Genomic DNA, 16540 nt, shown 5'->3' on the forward strand with positions numbered 1-16540 from the left:
AGATAATCCAAACTCTTCGTGGACAGGTGGTCAAAGATTGAATACTTTCTTGGTCAGACCCCTTTGCGTCCTTGACCAAGTTCGCACCGCCGTCTTCTTGAGCACTGGGGCGTACCATGGTATGGTTCTGGAAAGGGAAGAAGAATGAGTACTATCTTTGTCTGTCGGCTTTCATCCTTTCGCCGTTGAGTCTATCTTTGTGATTACATTGTGATATTCGACCCTTGCCCTCGAGCATCAATGAGCCGAGGGCACAAACCGCCTTTGTAGACCCTCCAACGGCTTCGAGGCTTTGATAGCGACTAGACTGGAGAGAACAACTCTCTTCATGCTGTTACCAAGATGGAAGCACCAGAATACTATATAATCAAGACCATGAACTCGACTGCCCAGTCCCATGTTTCCTCGTCAATACAGTCTTTATACGGAAGCGACGAAGAGCATATTTTCTTTCATCATCTCGTGGTATTTAGCACCCAATTGTTATCGGACATCATCACGAGCCAGACGACAACAGACGGCGCAGACGAAAATGTCATCGCCCGGCTCCTCCAGCGCCTCCCTCACGGACCTCATCCGCGACGCGCTCGTCGAGGTCTATAATAGCTCACCCGCCGGCTGGCACGAGTTCGAGTGCGCCTCGCTCGACGCGCTCGCCAAGATGAGCAACGAGATTGCAAAGGCGGCAGCGGCGATGGAAGAGGACGTCAACATGCCGGACGCCGACGCCGACGGCGACGGTGACGGCGATGTTGAGAGCCGCGACGACGATGTTGAGAGCCGCGACGACGACGATGATGATGATGATGATGATGATGATGACGGTGACGATGAGGACAGCGGCGGCGGCAGCGGCAGCGGCAGCACACCTGGCCCTAGCGGCTCTGGAGGCTCCGGTCAGCGAGGCAAAGGCGGTGGACGCGGTGGACGCGTCTTTCACTGCCCTTTCGCCGGCTGCGGAAAGTCGTACACGGTTGCATGGACGCGCACTCGGGTAAGTCCTCCCCTCTCCCTCCTCCCCTTTCCCATATCTCAAATTAATCTGAAGATAAACCCGAGATGGAATGGGATATGTCTGCTGACCTTGGTTCATGATATAGCACATCAAGGAAAAGCACCCCGATCAACCGGTGCCGCCCTTCAACGACCCATGAAGCGGGTAAGTTCAGGGTTGTGGAGTCATCTAGTAGAGTGTATGGCGCGCCGGAAAATTGAAGACAGCTGGCTTTATTACAGTGAATGCTACCTTGGGCATCTGAAGGGGAGGGAGGGGTTCTTCTCTTTGATTTTTTTTTTTTAGATATCTGTTGTAAGTAGCGACATTCCCTGTATCGAATCGGTAAGTCTGATACAAGGTAGCAATCTGACCCTGCCATGTAAGAGCCAGTTGATATGTAGAACGATGTTCTTTGTGCTCCAGAATTTTATTAACCCTAAAATATGGAAATATAAATATCCCTGTTCTTGATTTCCAACTACACCGGGAGAGGGGAGAAATCCATCGCCCAAATATGTGATAATACATCTCCCCAGGTAGCTAGCTGGTCGAAGTATATGATGAACAGCGTCGAAGGGCTCCGGGCTAGCTTTACAATGATTTTAAAACTTGATTTATATGAGAATTTGTTGCAGCCGATGATTCGGGTCGAAGTAGAAGTTGCTTGAGAGAGAGCTTTTTGGCTGAAAGGATGTTACAGTTGACTTTCACATCATATCGGATGAACAGGCCACGTCTACATCTCTAGTTGTAGAATTGGGTTTGATACATCAAGTGCATAGTATCGAACTATGGATACACTTTATTCTAGTCTCTCGCCAGCTCACCCCAGATCCGAGTCACAATGGAACGATATCCCGATATGCTGCTTATTGTTCGTCCCGCAGTGCCACCTCACAGGGTTCTACGTTGTCTGTGTACGCTACACACGTCAAACCAGCCACCACTCAAGCTCCCTAACATTTAGTCAAGAGACTAGTAGAGGAAAATCTAGGCACCAGCCGCTTCCACCCGCTCCTGATGCTGACAAGGTGTTCTTGGCGCCCGCACGGTTAAGACAGGTAGGCCACCAATCCTATCCAGTAATGGTGCTATCTTGGATCTTACTGCATGATAAGCGCAGGTGGGAACGAGGAGGTCGCCAGTTTTGGAACGCCGCCGCATCCATCGCCTTACTATGCAACCTGTCAATATTTCACAGCACGCACATCAACCCCCCACTTCATCCATGCCTGATTCTGCATCTTGCTTACCCGCGCCCTTCGACCGCAGCCTTGATTCCCAGCTTTAAATAACTGATACGAATGCTGGTGTTGGAGTTACTGGCTTTGCATTTAAATGCCAGTTCAACCAAAGTGACGCTGGAGTAATGATTCACAACGGCCGCCAAGGGCATGCCGGAGGCAGGGATATTAGCGATTATCTACCTACTTGCATTCACCGTTGAATCGGAACTCGGAAGTAAGGTTGTGTGACTTAGTGTTGGCCACGATGTAACGCTAAAATAGCATTATGGCGCTTATGCTCGCGCTATTCCGGCCTACGATCTTACTGACGATGCTGCGCGGTGGCGACTTGCCCGTGCTTATCACCGTTGAGATGTGGCATCCTCTCCCAAAATGTTTGTTAACCGAGCTGACGACAGATGCGCTCTGCTGTTGCGTTGCCATTAGTCCGATCAAGAGAGGGGAGAGGGTCATCTTGGATTAGATCCCCAGTATGTCAACTTGCTTTTCCGTTCGGGAGGCCGATACCGAGAATGGTGAACTTGAAAACCTCTCAAGATTGGCAGCAATAAAGCTTAAGCAACAGGAGAGTAGGCGCTTCTTGCAGTACACACTCATTCCACTTCTATTCCAGCCTCATTGGCTCGTGATAAAGCAGGCCACAATAGAGGTAGGCTGGGGGTGCTAGGGTGCCGTCAGAGCCGTCCCGGCTGTTGGCATCCTTGACAAATGGTAGGGGGCTGAACCCCATGGCCGTTAGCTTGGATCCTATTGTTGGCTAGCGTAGATGCGATCCTCTTCTTACCCTCGACTTACTGGGTGGTTATGTGCTGGACCAAGAGAGGATTCGAATAGACAGACCCCAGCAGGCGACTGATAGATGCCTGCCAGTCCTGCATGTGACACTATAGGATAACTGAGACCTACATATATGATCTTCGGCCCCTCATTGTACTGTTTCTTTACCATAGTCGCTATACGAGTCTCTTCAACAAGTATTTTGCTACCTTTCCACGTTTCGCCTACGTCGATACTTTCGGATATGGAGAGCTTTTCTTCGCTCTTGCTCTACCTCGGCGTTCTCGTCGTACCGGGCTTGCTCTTCTCCTCGTTCCGTCACTTCTCACTATGGACCGGCCGCAGGGGCGACGACGACAAGGCACGTCAGAAGCGCACTAGGTTTCCTGGCCCCAAACAGTATCCTATCGTCGGCCGCGTCCATGACTTGCCCAGATTTGGCATGTGGCTCAAGCTCAAAGAGTGGGCGGACGAATTCGGACCAATTTACCAGACGAGCATGCTTGGCCAGAAGTTTGTCATCATTTCAGATGAGAAGATGGCGCAAGAGGTTCTGGTCAAAGATGGGAACAACTTCGCGGGCCGGCCTCAGCTTAGAGCTCTTATCGACCACAAGCTAGGGCCCACGTATTCTGCATTAATGGATCGTAACGGTAAGTCATTTTTGTATAGACCAAGGACGCGGCTAGGGGGGTGATCACTGACACTAACACCTTATTCCTTGCGTAGAAACATGGAAATACCAGCGGAAATGGGTTCACGCTGCCATGGCAGCCGCGCACCAGCATCAGTTTTACGGGCACGTCGACAACGAGGTCAAACGGTGGCTAGTGACTCTCCTGCTAGACCCTGAGAAGTTCCATAACAACACCCGGGAGATGACAGGCCGCATAATGAGCCGTCTTTCTTGGGATGACTCCACACAGGGGAAAGCCTACGGAGACAGCGCTCTTGAGACACTGACGCGGATGTCAGTCTCAGGTCCCATTGTCAACACCATAACGCCAATATGGCATCTCGCAGACCTTGTCCGGTACAACCCGTGGCGCAGATTCGAAGTCAACAGAGTCAATAACCAGCGTGCGTGGTGGCTGCAGTCGTTCCGTCTTGCCAAGGCAAGGTTCCGAAAAGGCGACTTGCCCGTGGACACCTGGGCATATAGGTACTTCGAACAATTAGAAGCCGGAGGAAATAAGACGTTGGAGCAAGACGGGAAGGAGGAGGACTTTGCCGCCTGCATGCTTGGATTCCAGTGTCTGGTGGGGGTGGTGACCATCTCCGGGCCCTTGCAATTCTTCCTGATGTGCATGGCGCTTCACCCCGAGTGGCTGAAGAAGTGTCAGGATGAGATCGACATGGCCTGTGGCGATAGGATGCCAACCCGGGACGACTTTGCCCAGCTACCGACTGTAAGGGCATGCTTGAAGGAGACTCTTCGGTGGAGATCTGGAGTCCCCCTCGGTAAGTCAGACTGACAGCAGAGAATGGTTCGATGACGAGGCTTGGGAACTAACAGATTTTCGCAGGGGTTCCTCACCAGTGCGAGAAGGATTCTGAGTTTCAAGGTGTCCGGATTGAGAAAGGCACCATCGTCCTTGCTTGCGAATGGTATTCCGTCCCCCCTAGACTTTAACCAAGCGTTGCTGACATCAATTCCTCAGGAACATCAACCGCGACCCCGAAAAGTACCCCGACTACGACAACTACCGTCCGGATCGCTACCTCGACCCAAGCTTTCCCACTTACCAGGAGCCCCTGACCCGCTATCCAAATTTCCGCGAGGGCGTAGGTATGCACACGTTCGGATGGGGCCGCCGGACTTGTCTGGGCCAGACCCTCGTCGACGATGAAATGTTCATCGCGGGAGCGGGAGTGTGCTGGGCGTTCGATATGGGACTGAAGAAGTGCCCGGCTACTGGCGAAGACGTGACTTTCGATACCCAAGCGACGAACTCGAATGTCATTCTCGAGCCGTTGCCTTTCCCTATGCAATTCAGGATCAGGAGTCCGGAAAGGGCAAAACAAGTATTGGATGAATACAATAAGGCTCGGGAAACCTTGCGAGTCTAAGGTCGGGGAGTTCGAGAGATGCGGGATAATCCGAACGAAAGCTCACTTAATATTCTAGCGCCTTGTTCTTGAGCAGACTCCGGTGGTATTAGAAGTATTCAAGTATCCATTCAGTGCATCGATAGTACTAATTTACTGCTTCTTCCTGTAAACATCCCCAGTCCTTTCGATCTCGAAGTTAACGTCCTTGCCCCGACCCTCCTTTTCGTATTGTCTAACGAGCGGGAGAACATGCTTTCCGAACTCTTCAATCTCGTCATCATAGTGCAAGAAAGCTGTCAAAACAAGGTGAACCCCGAGACTCTTCAAGAGGACCAAACGCTCGGCGACCTGCTCCTTCGTTCCAATGAGCTTCGTCTTGAAGCCGTCATTGTACTGCACGAGATCGTCAAACTTGCTGTCGGCCCACATGCCTTTCATATTGGAGGTGCTCGCCCCGGCCTGCTGAACAGAGTCGCGGAAGGCGTTAACGGCTTCTTTATCAGCCTTACCCTGGATCTCTTGCAGCACTCGGACGGCCTCCTCCTCGGTCTCGCGTACGATGACGAAGCCGTTTACGGCAAAGCGGACCTCATTTTCGCGACCGACTTTGGCGGCGCGAGCCTTGACATCCTCTATCTGGGCGCGGAACCCGTCGAGGTCATTGCCGTTCATGAAGTACCAGTCGCTGACTTCGGCGCCATTGTTCCGAGCATCGTCGCTGTTACCACCCTGGAAGATCTCTGGGTGCGGCTTCTGTACTGGCTTTGGGTTGAGCACGTAGTTCCGGTAGCGGTAGAAGTCGCCGCCGAAAGTGAATCCAGTGTCATCCGGTGCGGTCCAGATACCCTTTAGGCAGCGAATGAACTCGTTGCTGCGGCGGTAGCGCTCGGCGTGCTCTAGCCACCACTCACCGATGGCTGTGAACTCGCCCTTGAACCAGCCACTGACAATGTTCACGGCGATGCGGCCGTTGCTGTAGTGGTCGATGCTAGCAATCTGCTTCGCCACCGTCGTTGGATTCCAGGGTCCGGGAAGGATAGCGGCAATTACTTTGATAGTGTCTGTGGCCTGAAGGATCGCCTGGGAGAACGATACGGATTCGTGCTGGTTTGCGGCGCCATATCCAGAAGTGAAGCGAATTTGGGTCAGACCGTATTCGATGCCAGCCCTCTCCGCCGCCCTCGCGTACTTGACGTTGCTTGCTAGATCCCAGTTGGTCTTCTGGGGGATTTTGCTGATGATCAGGCCCCCTGAAACATTTGGAACCCAGTAACTAAGCGGTCAGTGATTGGTGTACTATTCTTTTGAGACAATAAAGCGTACGCGAAGAGTAATCTGTCAGCTTCGGTATTGAGGGGATGCGGTTGAGCTGACATCCTGACAAATGACGAACAGCTGGTCCAAGAGGAGAATACCAATAATAGATGCGTCGATAACTATGAGCTTCTGAGGCAATTTGCTTCAGAGACCAATTATAGTGACGTTGAAGGCAGTGCTCAAAGTGAAGAATTATTCGGGTTTTTTGGACCGAACATAAGCTGATGCGCAGTGGCCCTAGACTGTGGTGTTCAGGCATCCGACATATTATGAGATAATCAGGTTCCAGTATGGCGAGCTTGTTCATCTAATCTTTCTGTCATCATGGAAGACCGAGTGATCGACATCTTGCAGGAAGGCCCAGTTGGAGAAGCCGTATCACTGACCGGATATCAAGCTATTGCGTGATCTCGGAGTGCAACGACAGATGCATGTCAAAGTTCAGATAGATGCGCTTTACCCCACCATGGAATTTCACGGCACATAACTAACGAGAGATACGAAGCCAATGGAGACAGTTGCTCCTCTTAATCAATCTCTCTCTGAGGCAATCACATCATTATGGACACAATGGCGAGCTTGAGAATTCGCAACTGATTGGGGGACGAAGGTTGTCCGATGGACCAAGCAAAAGTTCCTGCCTCTCCGTTTCTTCCAATTACCCCACCTCGTTCCCATTCCAACACCCTTCTCCGGATACTTCCGTCAAGACCCTCGAGGATAGGAAAAGGCGGCAAGATGATCCATGAACGGTAGAGAGACAATGCGGGGTTCTGACGACCTGCGTGTGGGGTCAGCACTACCCCCCATCCATCACTCCATTCCTCTACACCTACACAAGGATCCCGAAGGATAGTGTTTTACTTACTAACCAGATATAGAGACTGATTGGCAGGTAACTGTACTTACAATCATGTGGGAAAAGGGCTAATTTTAAGTGCTAGTACCAAATCCTTCCTCCCTTATTCTCTATTACTAGGTGAAGGCGACAAGGCTCTATCTATATAGAGTCTGCTTGTTCCTATAGCCATTCTAGAGGTGTTGCCTCCCAAGCAGCCCAGATAGCTACTCGTAGCACCTATAGCGTAAAAATGAAGCCAGATTTACAGCTAATACCACTACTTAATTTGGTACTAGAAAGCACCATGAAAAAAGTACCGTTATTAGGCCTCTGAGGTGGGGCAATTTTCTACCTACACTAACCTTTCAAACCTTATCCGAACCCTTGCTTCAGCTAATTAATTAATGGCGACTGTAAGCTTCAGTATCTCTGAGCTTTTTGTCTTTCTGCGTGGCCAGGGATCAACGTAACCAAGTTCTGAAGAACCGCTAAGTTTGAATAGCACCGCCAATACCCGTCATTCTTCCGCTTACCCTGACTCGTCGAGCAGTTTTGAGGTGGCACAAAACGCTTTGCTTCCCCTTCTTTATCTCAGCATTGCTCCATAGGTTGCATGCACCAAATATTGCTCGTCTGAAACTAGTTATTCACAATGCCTCTCCATCCTTCAGCCCAAAATGGGGCAGATGAGAAAGGAATCGAGCCCTTGAGGTCTGAGAAGACCGTAGAAAGATCTGAAACGATTCAAATCAATGCGTCTCGGTTTCCCGCACGGAGACCACTTCCCACCGCAGCAGTAAGTTTATCATTCAGCGAGCAAAACTACTCCAATGCCTCAGATGAATCGACTTCTCACCTCCAATATTTCAGACTTCGCTACCCGTTGGGGCTTTCTCGACGACCTTGACAACACTTTCGCTTAGCTTGATGGAATGGCGGGGAGTCACTACTACCAATGTCTACATCGCCAATTACTTCTTCCTCGCCGCGTTTGGGCTCCTGATCTCGGCTCAATGGGAGCTTACTGCTGGAAATGGCTTCGGCTACAGCATGTTCAGCGCGTTCGGTATGTTGCTTTAATCCCAACCTGGATTTTGCAAATCATTATTCACGCATATGATAGGACTATTCTATGCGGGCTACGGAGCCATCTTGACTCCCTCATTTGGGGTGGCTGCTGCATACGGCGATGACATTCAGCAGCTCAACAATGCATTGGGCCTTTTCATGACTAGTGAGTCATTCAACGTACAAATTTGCCGGGTGAGACTGACTATATTGCTTTCAAACAGTCTGGTGTGTTTTCATTCTCGCATATTTGGTCGCATCTCTCCCGACGAACATTGTCTATATATTGGTATTCGTCTTGGCAGAAATCGCCTTTGTTGCTGTTGCTGCGAGTTACTTTGCTGCAGCAGATGGGAACCATACTGCCTCTGTCAGATTAAAGAAGACTGGCGGCATTTTTGCCTTTCTTGCGGGGCTTGTTGGATGGTGAGACTGGTTGTTACTTTCAGGCAACCGGACAGCTAACATATCCAGGTATCTAACTTTTCATCTACTGCTGAAGGACTCAATACTGGAATTACCATTAGGAGACACGTCTCGGTATTTTCCAAAGACAAGGAGGAATATAGAATGACGGTGTCCAAAGATAACAACGACTTATTGGGGAGGAGATGGAGATTGGGTACTCCGATTAAGCACGAAACATTAAAGTTTATGATGTTATATCTTCATTATATAACCAGTAAATAAACAGCCCGATATATGCTGATCATGTAACGCGGCTAAACATTAGCCCAGGGTACATAATTCTAGACAAGCCTACATTGGGCTTGTTGCCTGAATAGCTGGAAATTCCATCAGCTAGCAGTACTAATAACATTCAAATACATCCAATCACACATTTATCACTGTTATTATAACATCTGCCAAGAAGCAGTAGAGGTACCTATGACATTGGTAGAAGTACAACACTGTACATACGCATCTTATAAGACTGGAAGTATCAATACATGTAGTAAAAAAGCTCAAGGTGTGACATTGGAACAACGCACCAGTTGCGATTGCGACATATCACAACCCACTTACGTCAATGACAGGGGGCATTGGTGATTATCGCTCAGCCGTCCGATAATTTGAGGGGTCGAACTCCATGGCTCAAGCTCATAAATTCGCATCGTATCAATAGGCTTTAAATACGCAATGCTCAGCTTCGCCAAACCTTCACACATGACCCTTGATTGCATACATTCCCCCAAGCATTGATTATTTCTCTTCTTGTCATATCATCCAAGTACTAGGGACTTATATTCACCATACTTCAACGTATCTGTTCAACCTCGTGCTCGAGCCGGATACGATGAGCAGCAACGCCCACGACGTGCCCTCGACAGACCCCAAGGTCTACGATGAGTACAGAACAAGATGGCCAGAGCTCCCAACCGACGAGGCCGGTTGGTTGCAGCGATCTCAGGAGATTGCAGACATTCTTGCTCGAGATGCCGCGCTACGTGAGAGAGAGAACAAGTCACCTCGGGCAGAGATTGCGCTCCTCAAACATTCTGGACTCTTGAAGGTCCTTGGCTGGAAGAAGTACGGTGGCGGCGAGCAGCCGTGGAGCGTTGGCTATAAGGTTATTCGCACGGTCGCGAAAGGGGATGGGTAAGGACTGATCTGATTGACACACTTTCGTGTTCTGACTAGTAGTTATAGTTCAATTGGAATGCTCCTGGGTTATCACTTGCTCTGGTCAACTACAGCAAACGTCCTTGGAAACCCAGAGCAAGCAGACCGCTTTCAAGATCTGATTATCTCTAACAATTACTTTGTCGGAGGAGCAGTGAACCCTAGAGACAGTGATCACAAGATCACTTCGGACGGCGACAAGATTGTCTTCAACGGTCTCAAACATTTCAACACAGGCGGTGTCATTTCCGATTTGACAGTGCTCGAAGGTGTGCTGGAGGGCACAGAAGATCACATATACGCTATTGTGAAGACGGACCAGGCAGGGGTCAGATTCCTCCATAACTGGGATAACGTCGGACTACGTCTCAGTGAATCCGGAAGCGTCATTATTGAGAACGTCACTGCGCCTTGGGCTGACGCCTTGGGATGGGATGCTAGCAAAAAGAAGCCAGACCCCTCAATTCTGAGCATCCCATTCGCGACTCTGCTTCTGCCGACGTAAGTTTCTCGTGGAGTGCGGATACTTGACGATATCTGACGCTATGTCTTAGGATTCAATTGGTTTTCAGCAACTTCTACATTGGCATCGCCTGGGGTGCTTTGAACTTTGCCTCGGCCTACACCAAACGGAACACACGTGCTTGGCCTTTTGGCGGTGATGTAAGTATCCGTTGTAGAGCTTTTCCTGGGAATACAGACACTAAATGTTACCTAAAGAACAAGGAAAAGGCAGTGGATGAGTTTTACATTCTCTCAACCTACGGCAACTTCTTTGCCCATCTTCGCGCCGCTGAAGCTTTGGCCGACAAGGCAGGTCTTGAGATCGACAAACTGTACAGAAGCTCAGGAGACCCGTCAGAGAGGGCCAATGTAACTGCGGAGGCTCGAGGAGAGGCGGCTGAGTGGGTTGCAAGCGTGAAGGTGACCGCAACAGACACAGGCTTGCGGGTGACAGCAGGCGTCTTTGAAGTCACCGGGGCCAGGGCTACCGCAACGAAAGTCGGCCTGGACAGGTTTTGGAGGGATATCCGTACACACAGTTTACACGACCCGGTGGCTTATAAGAACCGGGAATTGGGAAGGTATCAGCTTCTAGGTGAGATCCCCGAGCCTACCTGGTACACCTGATGGATAAGGAAGGGGAAATAGAATGTTCGAGATTGTATGATCTCTTTCCAATCATTGTTTTACTTCTGTAGATCATGTTTCAAGTGTAACTTCCTAGTTGCTTTGAATGTCCGTTGTCTTTGTAACAAGCATATGCATAATCAGCTCTAGCTGATGACGCGATTCGTATGAATTGTTCCTGCCGTAACATAGGATCAAATCGCCGTCAATTTACTTGGAAAAGGCTATAACCGAGAAACCGGAATAGGCTTTGTGTTGCCTGCTTGCGATTGATCTATGTGTGTACTCTCTACCAACAGATACAGCAGTGCTCCTGATGTGCATACTCGTATGATCAATTCTAATGTCCCTTTGATATAAGCCGTCTTTAGACCGAAGCAATACCCCAAAGATAACCCCCAGGCATTCTACTCATTTACTATGTAAATTTTGTGAGAGATACTGTTATTCCACCGAATAGCCAGTATATCAGGTTAAGCTGGAAGTAAATGGAATTGGGGCAAGATTAAGAATGCGTCTTCTTCTCCCAGCTGTAATAATAAGTTAGTTTGTTTCAGAGCAGCTTTGTAACATGTTTTCATAACTCACAGGTCAAGGAAAAGCTTCCACAAGATGGAAAAGAGAATGCCTTGCAGACCGTTGGCAAGAATGCGGGTCTTGAGGCCACGCCCAAGGAAGCCGACGAACCCGTCTCGCTGGATGACAAGCTTTGCTGCCTTTGCTACGGATTGGAGCAAGAAACAGTCAGTAAAATGGCCCATGCTCATCAAATCGATAAGGAGAGTAAGGAAGGCATGACAGGCAGACTGACAATAGGACACTTGGGTGTCATTGACCTGCCGGTAGGTTTTTACCACTCTAAGGGAGTTCGACACTGAGTCCGAGATGATCGAAGCGCAAAACCCGATGAAAGCAAGGCGGAGAAGCCATAAAAATAAGTGGCCCTTTTCCGGCTCAGGGATGTTGGCGGAGAGATAGTTGTACTATGGCAGTCGGTAAGTCACCGCTGCACATGTAGCGGCCGGGATTTATCTGCTTACTGTTCCAAACCAGGGGTAATGCCCAACGAATGTCGCTGCAGCTGTTGCAAAGGCACCCCACCATAAGCTTCCAACGCCATGCGTCTTGATACGCTTGCGGAGGATGGCGGTACCCTTGGAGCCTTGAGCCTGCAGTGTGGTCTTGAGAGTATCGATGGGCGTCAGGATCATGCGGAAAGCAGCAGCGCTTCACAGCAAAATCCGGTTAGTCTTGCACCAGCACAGTTATAACTACCACACTACCAGCAATCTTAGACTTACCAAAGAGAAGCGAAGATTGTCTTGATGAGCGTAGGCAGCTGGTTCAGGAAGGAATTCGACTCAAGGAGGGCAAGAATGCCGGCATTGGCAGCGGTGTCGCCGAACCTAGATACGGGTCCTATCGATACGACGGTTAGTCCGTATGCACACGCTTAAAGAAAACAACACGAACAGGCCGCTCATATATGTGCTTCGGAATTTACCTTGAATGAGGGCAGCCCCAATACCCTGGTAGTATCTTCGCACTCCGCCGTCCTGATAAAGAGTACTGACAGCCTCTTGGAATCCAGTCCCGAATCGGTACTGATAGTTCATGATCGTCCTTATAGGCTATACAAAATACTTTGTTAGCAATAGCCGCCTCAGAACAAGACTATTTGCCCTGCAGGGAAGCTATCAAGAAGTGCATACGTACCATGAGAGTCAACACTTGCAAGACCATAGCCGCAGCACCACTCAAACCACCACCAAGGGCCCTTTTAAGTGCTGCTTTGAGGTCAAACTGCGTCGAAGTTAGCTGCTGGGCTGAGAGATGTATACGAAACGGCTGAGCGACTCACGTTCGTGTCCTTGGCATCAATCCAGCCTTTGATAAAGATGGTCAAGAAGAAAACAGCAAGGACGACCCAGAAAGCTCTCCACAGCCACCAACCGGTCGTGCGCTTATTTTCTCCCTCCCCATCCTGAGATGCGATCAAAGGAACCTGTTCTACGTCTTCGTGTTCCCCACTGCGGTCGTCGTCGTCGCCCCGATCCCGGGCATGTTGCTGGTTTGCCTCGTCCCCGGCGGACGTCCCCAGCAGCGGGGTCCGCTCATCCGAGGTTTTCCTCTGGCTTTCTAAATCTCTCTGAGCTGCCATAGTTCCAACGCAAAGCAACGAGATATTGCCGGCTAGGTGATATGGTTTCCGAAGGTGTTCCAGTGGAGTTGTCAGTGGTGGGTTCGGCACTCGGACTCTTACTAATTGATAGCGGTTTCGCTATCGCGTGCATGCGGGGCGTTATCGCGTGCTTTGAAATCCAACGGGAGCGGTCTTTGCTTACGCCACAATGATCTTCAGCCACATATCAAGTCGACAGGGAAGGTTGAGACGATCTAAGTCTCAGCATCATCATATTCATGCAGAGTCGGTTGTCTCGAGATCTTGTCTTCTCCTCCCATCGTTTACCTTATACAGAGTTTCAGAAATAGGCTCAGATCTACCGTATCTGCTTTTGCCCCAGAACATCATATAGTGGTTCACCAATTGGGACAGTTCCCCTTTGGCTTGGGGCAAGGCATCCTCATGCCAGTCTCCACTCATAATGAGCGAACGGCATCGCATATGAACTTAGAAGATGGCTCGAGATTATGTAGACAAGGCGAATTTGTGCATTCTTGTCTCTGACATTTCTATTCAGTTAACTACTTGAAGCTTTTCGGACTCCAATGGCTGCGAACCACTATGCCAGCCTGCTTATTGATAGCACGCCACCGAAACCAACTTATCTCTCTCATTACCAAAGTCGGAAGGTGCAAATTGTTTTAGGATCACTGCGCCACAGATGCAAATGTTGAATGGCCGATAAGTGTTGTTGCCAAGTAGTCGATTACCCCGCCAATATTATATCATTCAGTAGGTACACAAGTCGCCAGGTTTTCCTCCGGAAGGGATTCGGAATAGTTACGCAGCGCTATCCCGTGGCGTTCTCGTCCTGAAACAGTGAAATCACACCATGGTTTGTATTATCAGAGTCTGAGGGGGCAAACTTGAGGCCATGCTGACCACAATCGACACATAGCCAACCTCACAGGATGATCAGCAATTGCCCATGCGTACCCGCATGGAGCTTTTCATCCGACGAAAACAACAAGAGATCATCTCCAAGTTGGAAAATGTAGACGGTACACGTTTCCGGACAGGTGAATGGGAGCGGCCCGATGACGGCGGCGGAGGTCGGACTTGCGTCCTACAGGATGACAAGGTTTTCGAAAAGGCGGGCGTGAATATCAGCATCGTGCATGGGAAGCTTAACAGGGCGGCGATCGAAGAGATGCGGCAAAATCACAAAAGCTTGCCCTCGGATGACCAAGAGTTGGAGTTCTACGCACTAGGCCTGAGTATGGCCGTCCATCCCAGGAATCCAATGGCACCAACAGTACATATGAACGGCCGATATTTCGAGACCGTCCGACCGGATGGATCAGCACAAACGGCATGGTTTGGCGGTGGCAGCGACCTGACACCCAGCTATCTGTTCGACGATGATGCTGAACATTTTCATCGAACCCTGAAGAAGGCGTGCGATGAACACGATCCCGCATATTACCCTAGGTTCAAAAGGTGGTGTGACGAGTACTTCAACATGAAAGCACAGGGACGAAAGAAGGGGCATTGGCGGCATCTTCTTTGACGACCTCGATGAAGATTGTGTGGACCTTGAAGAAGGCTTCGCTTTTGCTCAATCGGCCATTGACGCTTTATTGCCAGCATACATTCCTATCGCCGAGAAGAGGAAGGATATGCCGTTCAAAGACAAGGAGAAGGAATGGCAACAGATTAGACGGGGACGGTACGTCGAGTTCAACCTTGTGCATGATCGGGGGATGGCGTTCGGTCTGAATGTTCCCGGTTCGAGGGTTGAGAGCATCCTCATCAGTCTTCCGATAACGGCCCAGTGGAGATATATGCACGATGAGCCGAACCCCGACAGCCCGGAAGGGAAGCTTCTCGAAGTTCTCAGGAAGCCCAAGGAATGGGTTTGAAGTTTGCCAGATGTTTTGCGGCACGGAATTCGACGTTGACCCTGTCTGCATGATAATAGTCTGAGAGCAGGCACGGTCGTATAATATCTTTCGAATTGCCAAAAGATGAGTTTCGTTTTCAACTACGTTATGGATATGGACGCTTTCATTTGAACTTTGGTGGCCGACTAATTTTCCGACAACTAGATAGCCCCGTTGTCCTCTATTATGCCACACATTCCCAATTATTCTCGTTCTTATAGCTCCCTGTCCCGTTGAAAACGTTGCGTGTAGGCCAGCGGCAATGCTTGCGTTTGTAGTCAACGCCGGCACTTCTCGTATTATTGACAAAGGCAGTTCCGGTGATGTGCTCAGGGGCAATCCCCTCCTCTACCCAACGGACCATGGCCATCAGGACGTTCTCTTCGGGGTCATAGCTGGCCAAGTTCTGGGCTTGGTTGCCAATGTTAACAGCACCAGGACCACCACTGCAGTGAGCCATTCCGGAAATACGGAAGAAACGATAGAAATCGTCCAACTCGGCGGGGGTCTTCCCCATTGTCTGTGGGAGCACAAGAGCAACGAAGTGAGGCAATCGGTGGTATTGCTGATCTGTAGTGTGTGTGTGGTGGTGATAGAGGAAATCCTCCACAAGGCTACGGCAGAGGCTGGAGATAAGGTGAGGGGCCCGGGAGGTCACGTGACCTCCCAGCACACGTGCCCCCTTATAACACTCCCCCTCAGGCTCTGCTAACTTAATGAATATTGTATATAGGGGCAAAATAACAGCCTAATCTTAAATCCTCTAAATCTGAGGAGTTTTTAAAGTATATAATAACTTTAGTAATATGCTGGCTATTGTCCCTTCAGTCTAGTAATAATTAATCTGTACGCTAAAATCCCTATGTAATATAAATCCTCTAAATATATATTCTCCTTATATATATCCTTTATTATAGCCTATAAGGCTCTTTAATCTAACCTATTTACTATACCTAATAACTATATAAAATCCTTATGTTTAGTTAGTGCTAGTAGCTTAGTAAGACTATTAGTAGCTATCTTAGTGCCCTTAATAAGTTAGAGGGTAATATTCTTTTAGGTATAGACCTCTTATATTATCTATTTATATTAGACGTTAATACTTTAGGTTTATACCTTATTAAGGGGATTTATTATATTAACTATTATATTAGTACTATTAGCAAAAAAGATAGTTAGTATATCTATTAGTTAGCTAAGAAGCTACTTAGTATAATAGTAAATCTACTTTATAGTAATAGTAGTAGGTATAAGGTTAATAAACTCTACCTCTATAGAGCTTAAAGTAATAAAAGTCTACTTCTTTAACTTCTAGGTAATTAGTAATCTTATAAAGTAGATAACATATTTACCTATAGATACCTATAATAGGTAATTATTAGTAAAAAAAGTATTTACTATTATATAGAGGCTAACGTT

The 16540-nt window shown here is 48.9% G+C and overlaps 8 protein-coding genes across 8 annotated transcripts; 5 read left to right on the forward strand and 3 right to left on the reverse strand.

The window, feature by feature from the left end:
• Positions 1-532: 532 nt before the first annotated feature.
• On the forward strand, positions 533-1154 carry GLRG_09374 (uncharacterized protein; the record flags this gene model as incomplete). The annotated part of the gene is made up of 2 exons (XM_008100059.1): positions 533-994; positions 1101-1154. 2 exons carry the CDS (start codon positions 533-535, stop codon positions 1152-1154), a joined length of 516 nt encoding a protein of 171 aa, XP_008098250.1.
• A 2111-nt stretch (positions 1155-3265) lies between these two features.
• GLRG_09375 (cytochrome P450) lies at positions 3266-5091 on the forward strand (the record flags this gene model as incomplete). The annotated part of the gene is made up of 4 exons (XM_008100060.1): positions 3266-3674; positions 3751-4482; positions 4548-4629; positions 4683-5091. The coding sequence occupies 4 exons, from the start codon at positions 3266-3268 to the stop codon at positions 5089-5091; spliced, it is 1632 nt and encodes a 543-aa protein (XP_008098251.1).
• A 132-nt stretch (positions 5092-5223) lies between these two features.
• On the reverse strand, positions 5224-6449 carry GLRG_09376 (methanesulfonate monooxygenase; the record flags this gene model as incomplete). Its single annotated transcript, XM_008100061.1, has 2 exons — positions 5224-6346; positions 6397-6449. The coding sequence occupies 2 exons, from the start codon at positions 6447-6449 to the stop codon at positions 5224-5226; spliced, it is 1176 nt and encodes a 391-aa protein (XP_008098252.1).
• A 1434-nt stretch (positions 6450-7883) lies between these two features.
• Positions 7884-8729, forward strand: GLRG_09377 (uncharacterized protein; the record flags this gene model as incomplete). Its single annotated transcript, XM_008100062.1, has 4 exons — positions 7884-8027; positions 8102-8297; positions 8355-8465; positions 8524-8729. 4 exons carry the CDS (start codon positions 7884-7886, stop codon positions 8727-8729), a joined length of 657 nt encoding a protein of 218 aa, XP_008098253.1.
• Positions 8730-9596: 867 nt separating this feature from the next.
• GLRG_09378 (acyl-CoA dehydrogenase domain-containing protein) lies at positions 9597-11053 on the forward strand (the record flags this gene model as incomplete). Its single annotated transcript, XM_008100063.1, has 4 exons — positions 9597-9898; positions 9950-10423; positions 10477-10585; positions 10643-11053. 4 exons carry the CDS (start codon positions 9597-9599, stop codon positions 11051-11053), a joined length of 1296 nt encoding a protein of 431 aa, XP_008098254.1.
• A 584-nt stretch (positions 11054-11637) lies between these two features.
• Positions 11638-13214, reverse strand: GLRG_09379 (uncharacterized protein; the record flags this gene model as incomplete). The annotated part of the gene is made up of 7 exons (XM_008100064.1): positions 11638-11774; positions 11865-12036; positions 12094-12280; positions 12355-12472; positions 12558-12684; positions 12770-12856; positions 12915-13214. The coding sequence occupies 7 exons, from the start codon at positions 13212-13214 to the stop codon at positions 11638-11640; spliced, it is 1128 nt and encodes a 375-aa protein (XP_008098255.1).
• Positions 13215-14070: 856 nt separating this feature from the next.
• GLRG_09380 (coproporphyrinogen III oxidase) lies at positions 14071-15100 on the forward strand (the record flags this gene model as incomplete). Its single annotated transcript, XM_008100065.1, has 3 exons — positions 14071-14073; positions 14137-14681; positions 14713-15100. The coding sequence occupies 3 exons, from the start codon at positions 14071-14073 to the stop codon at positions 15098-15100; spliced, it is 936 nt and encodes a 311-aa protein (XP_008098256.1).
• A 205-nt stretch (positions 15101-15305) lies between these two features.
• Positions 15306-15638, reverse strand: GLRG_09381 (uncharacterized protein; the record flags this gene model as incomplete). Its single annotated transcript, XM_008100066.1, has 1 exon — positions 15306-15638. The coding sequence occupies one exon, from the start codon at positions 15636-15638 to the stop codon at positions 15306-15308; it is 333 nt and encodes a 110-aa protein (XP_008098257.1).
• Positions 15639-16540: the final 902 nt, after the last annotated feature.

The sequence above is a fragment of the Colletotrichum graminicola genome (genome assembly GCF_000149035.1).
Source record: "Colletotrichum graminicola M1.001 genomic scaffold supercont1.48, whole genome shotgun sequence".
NCBI classification, from domain to species: domain Eukaryota; kingdom Fungi; phylum Ascomycota; class Sordariomycetes; order Glomerellales; family Glomerellaceae; genus Colletotrichum; species Colletotrichum graminicola.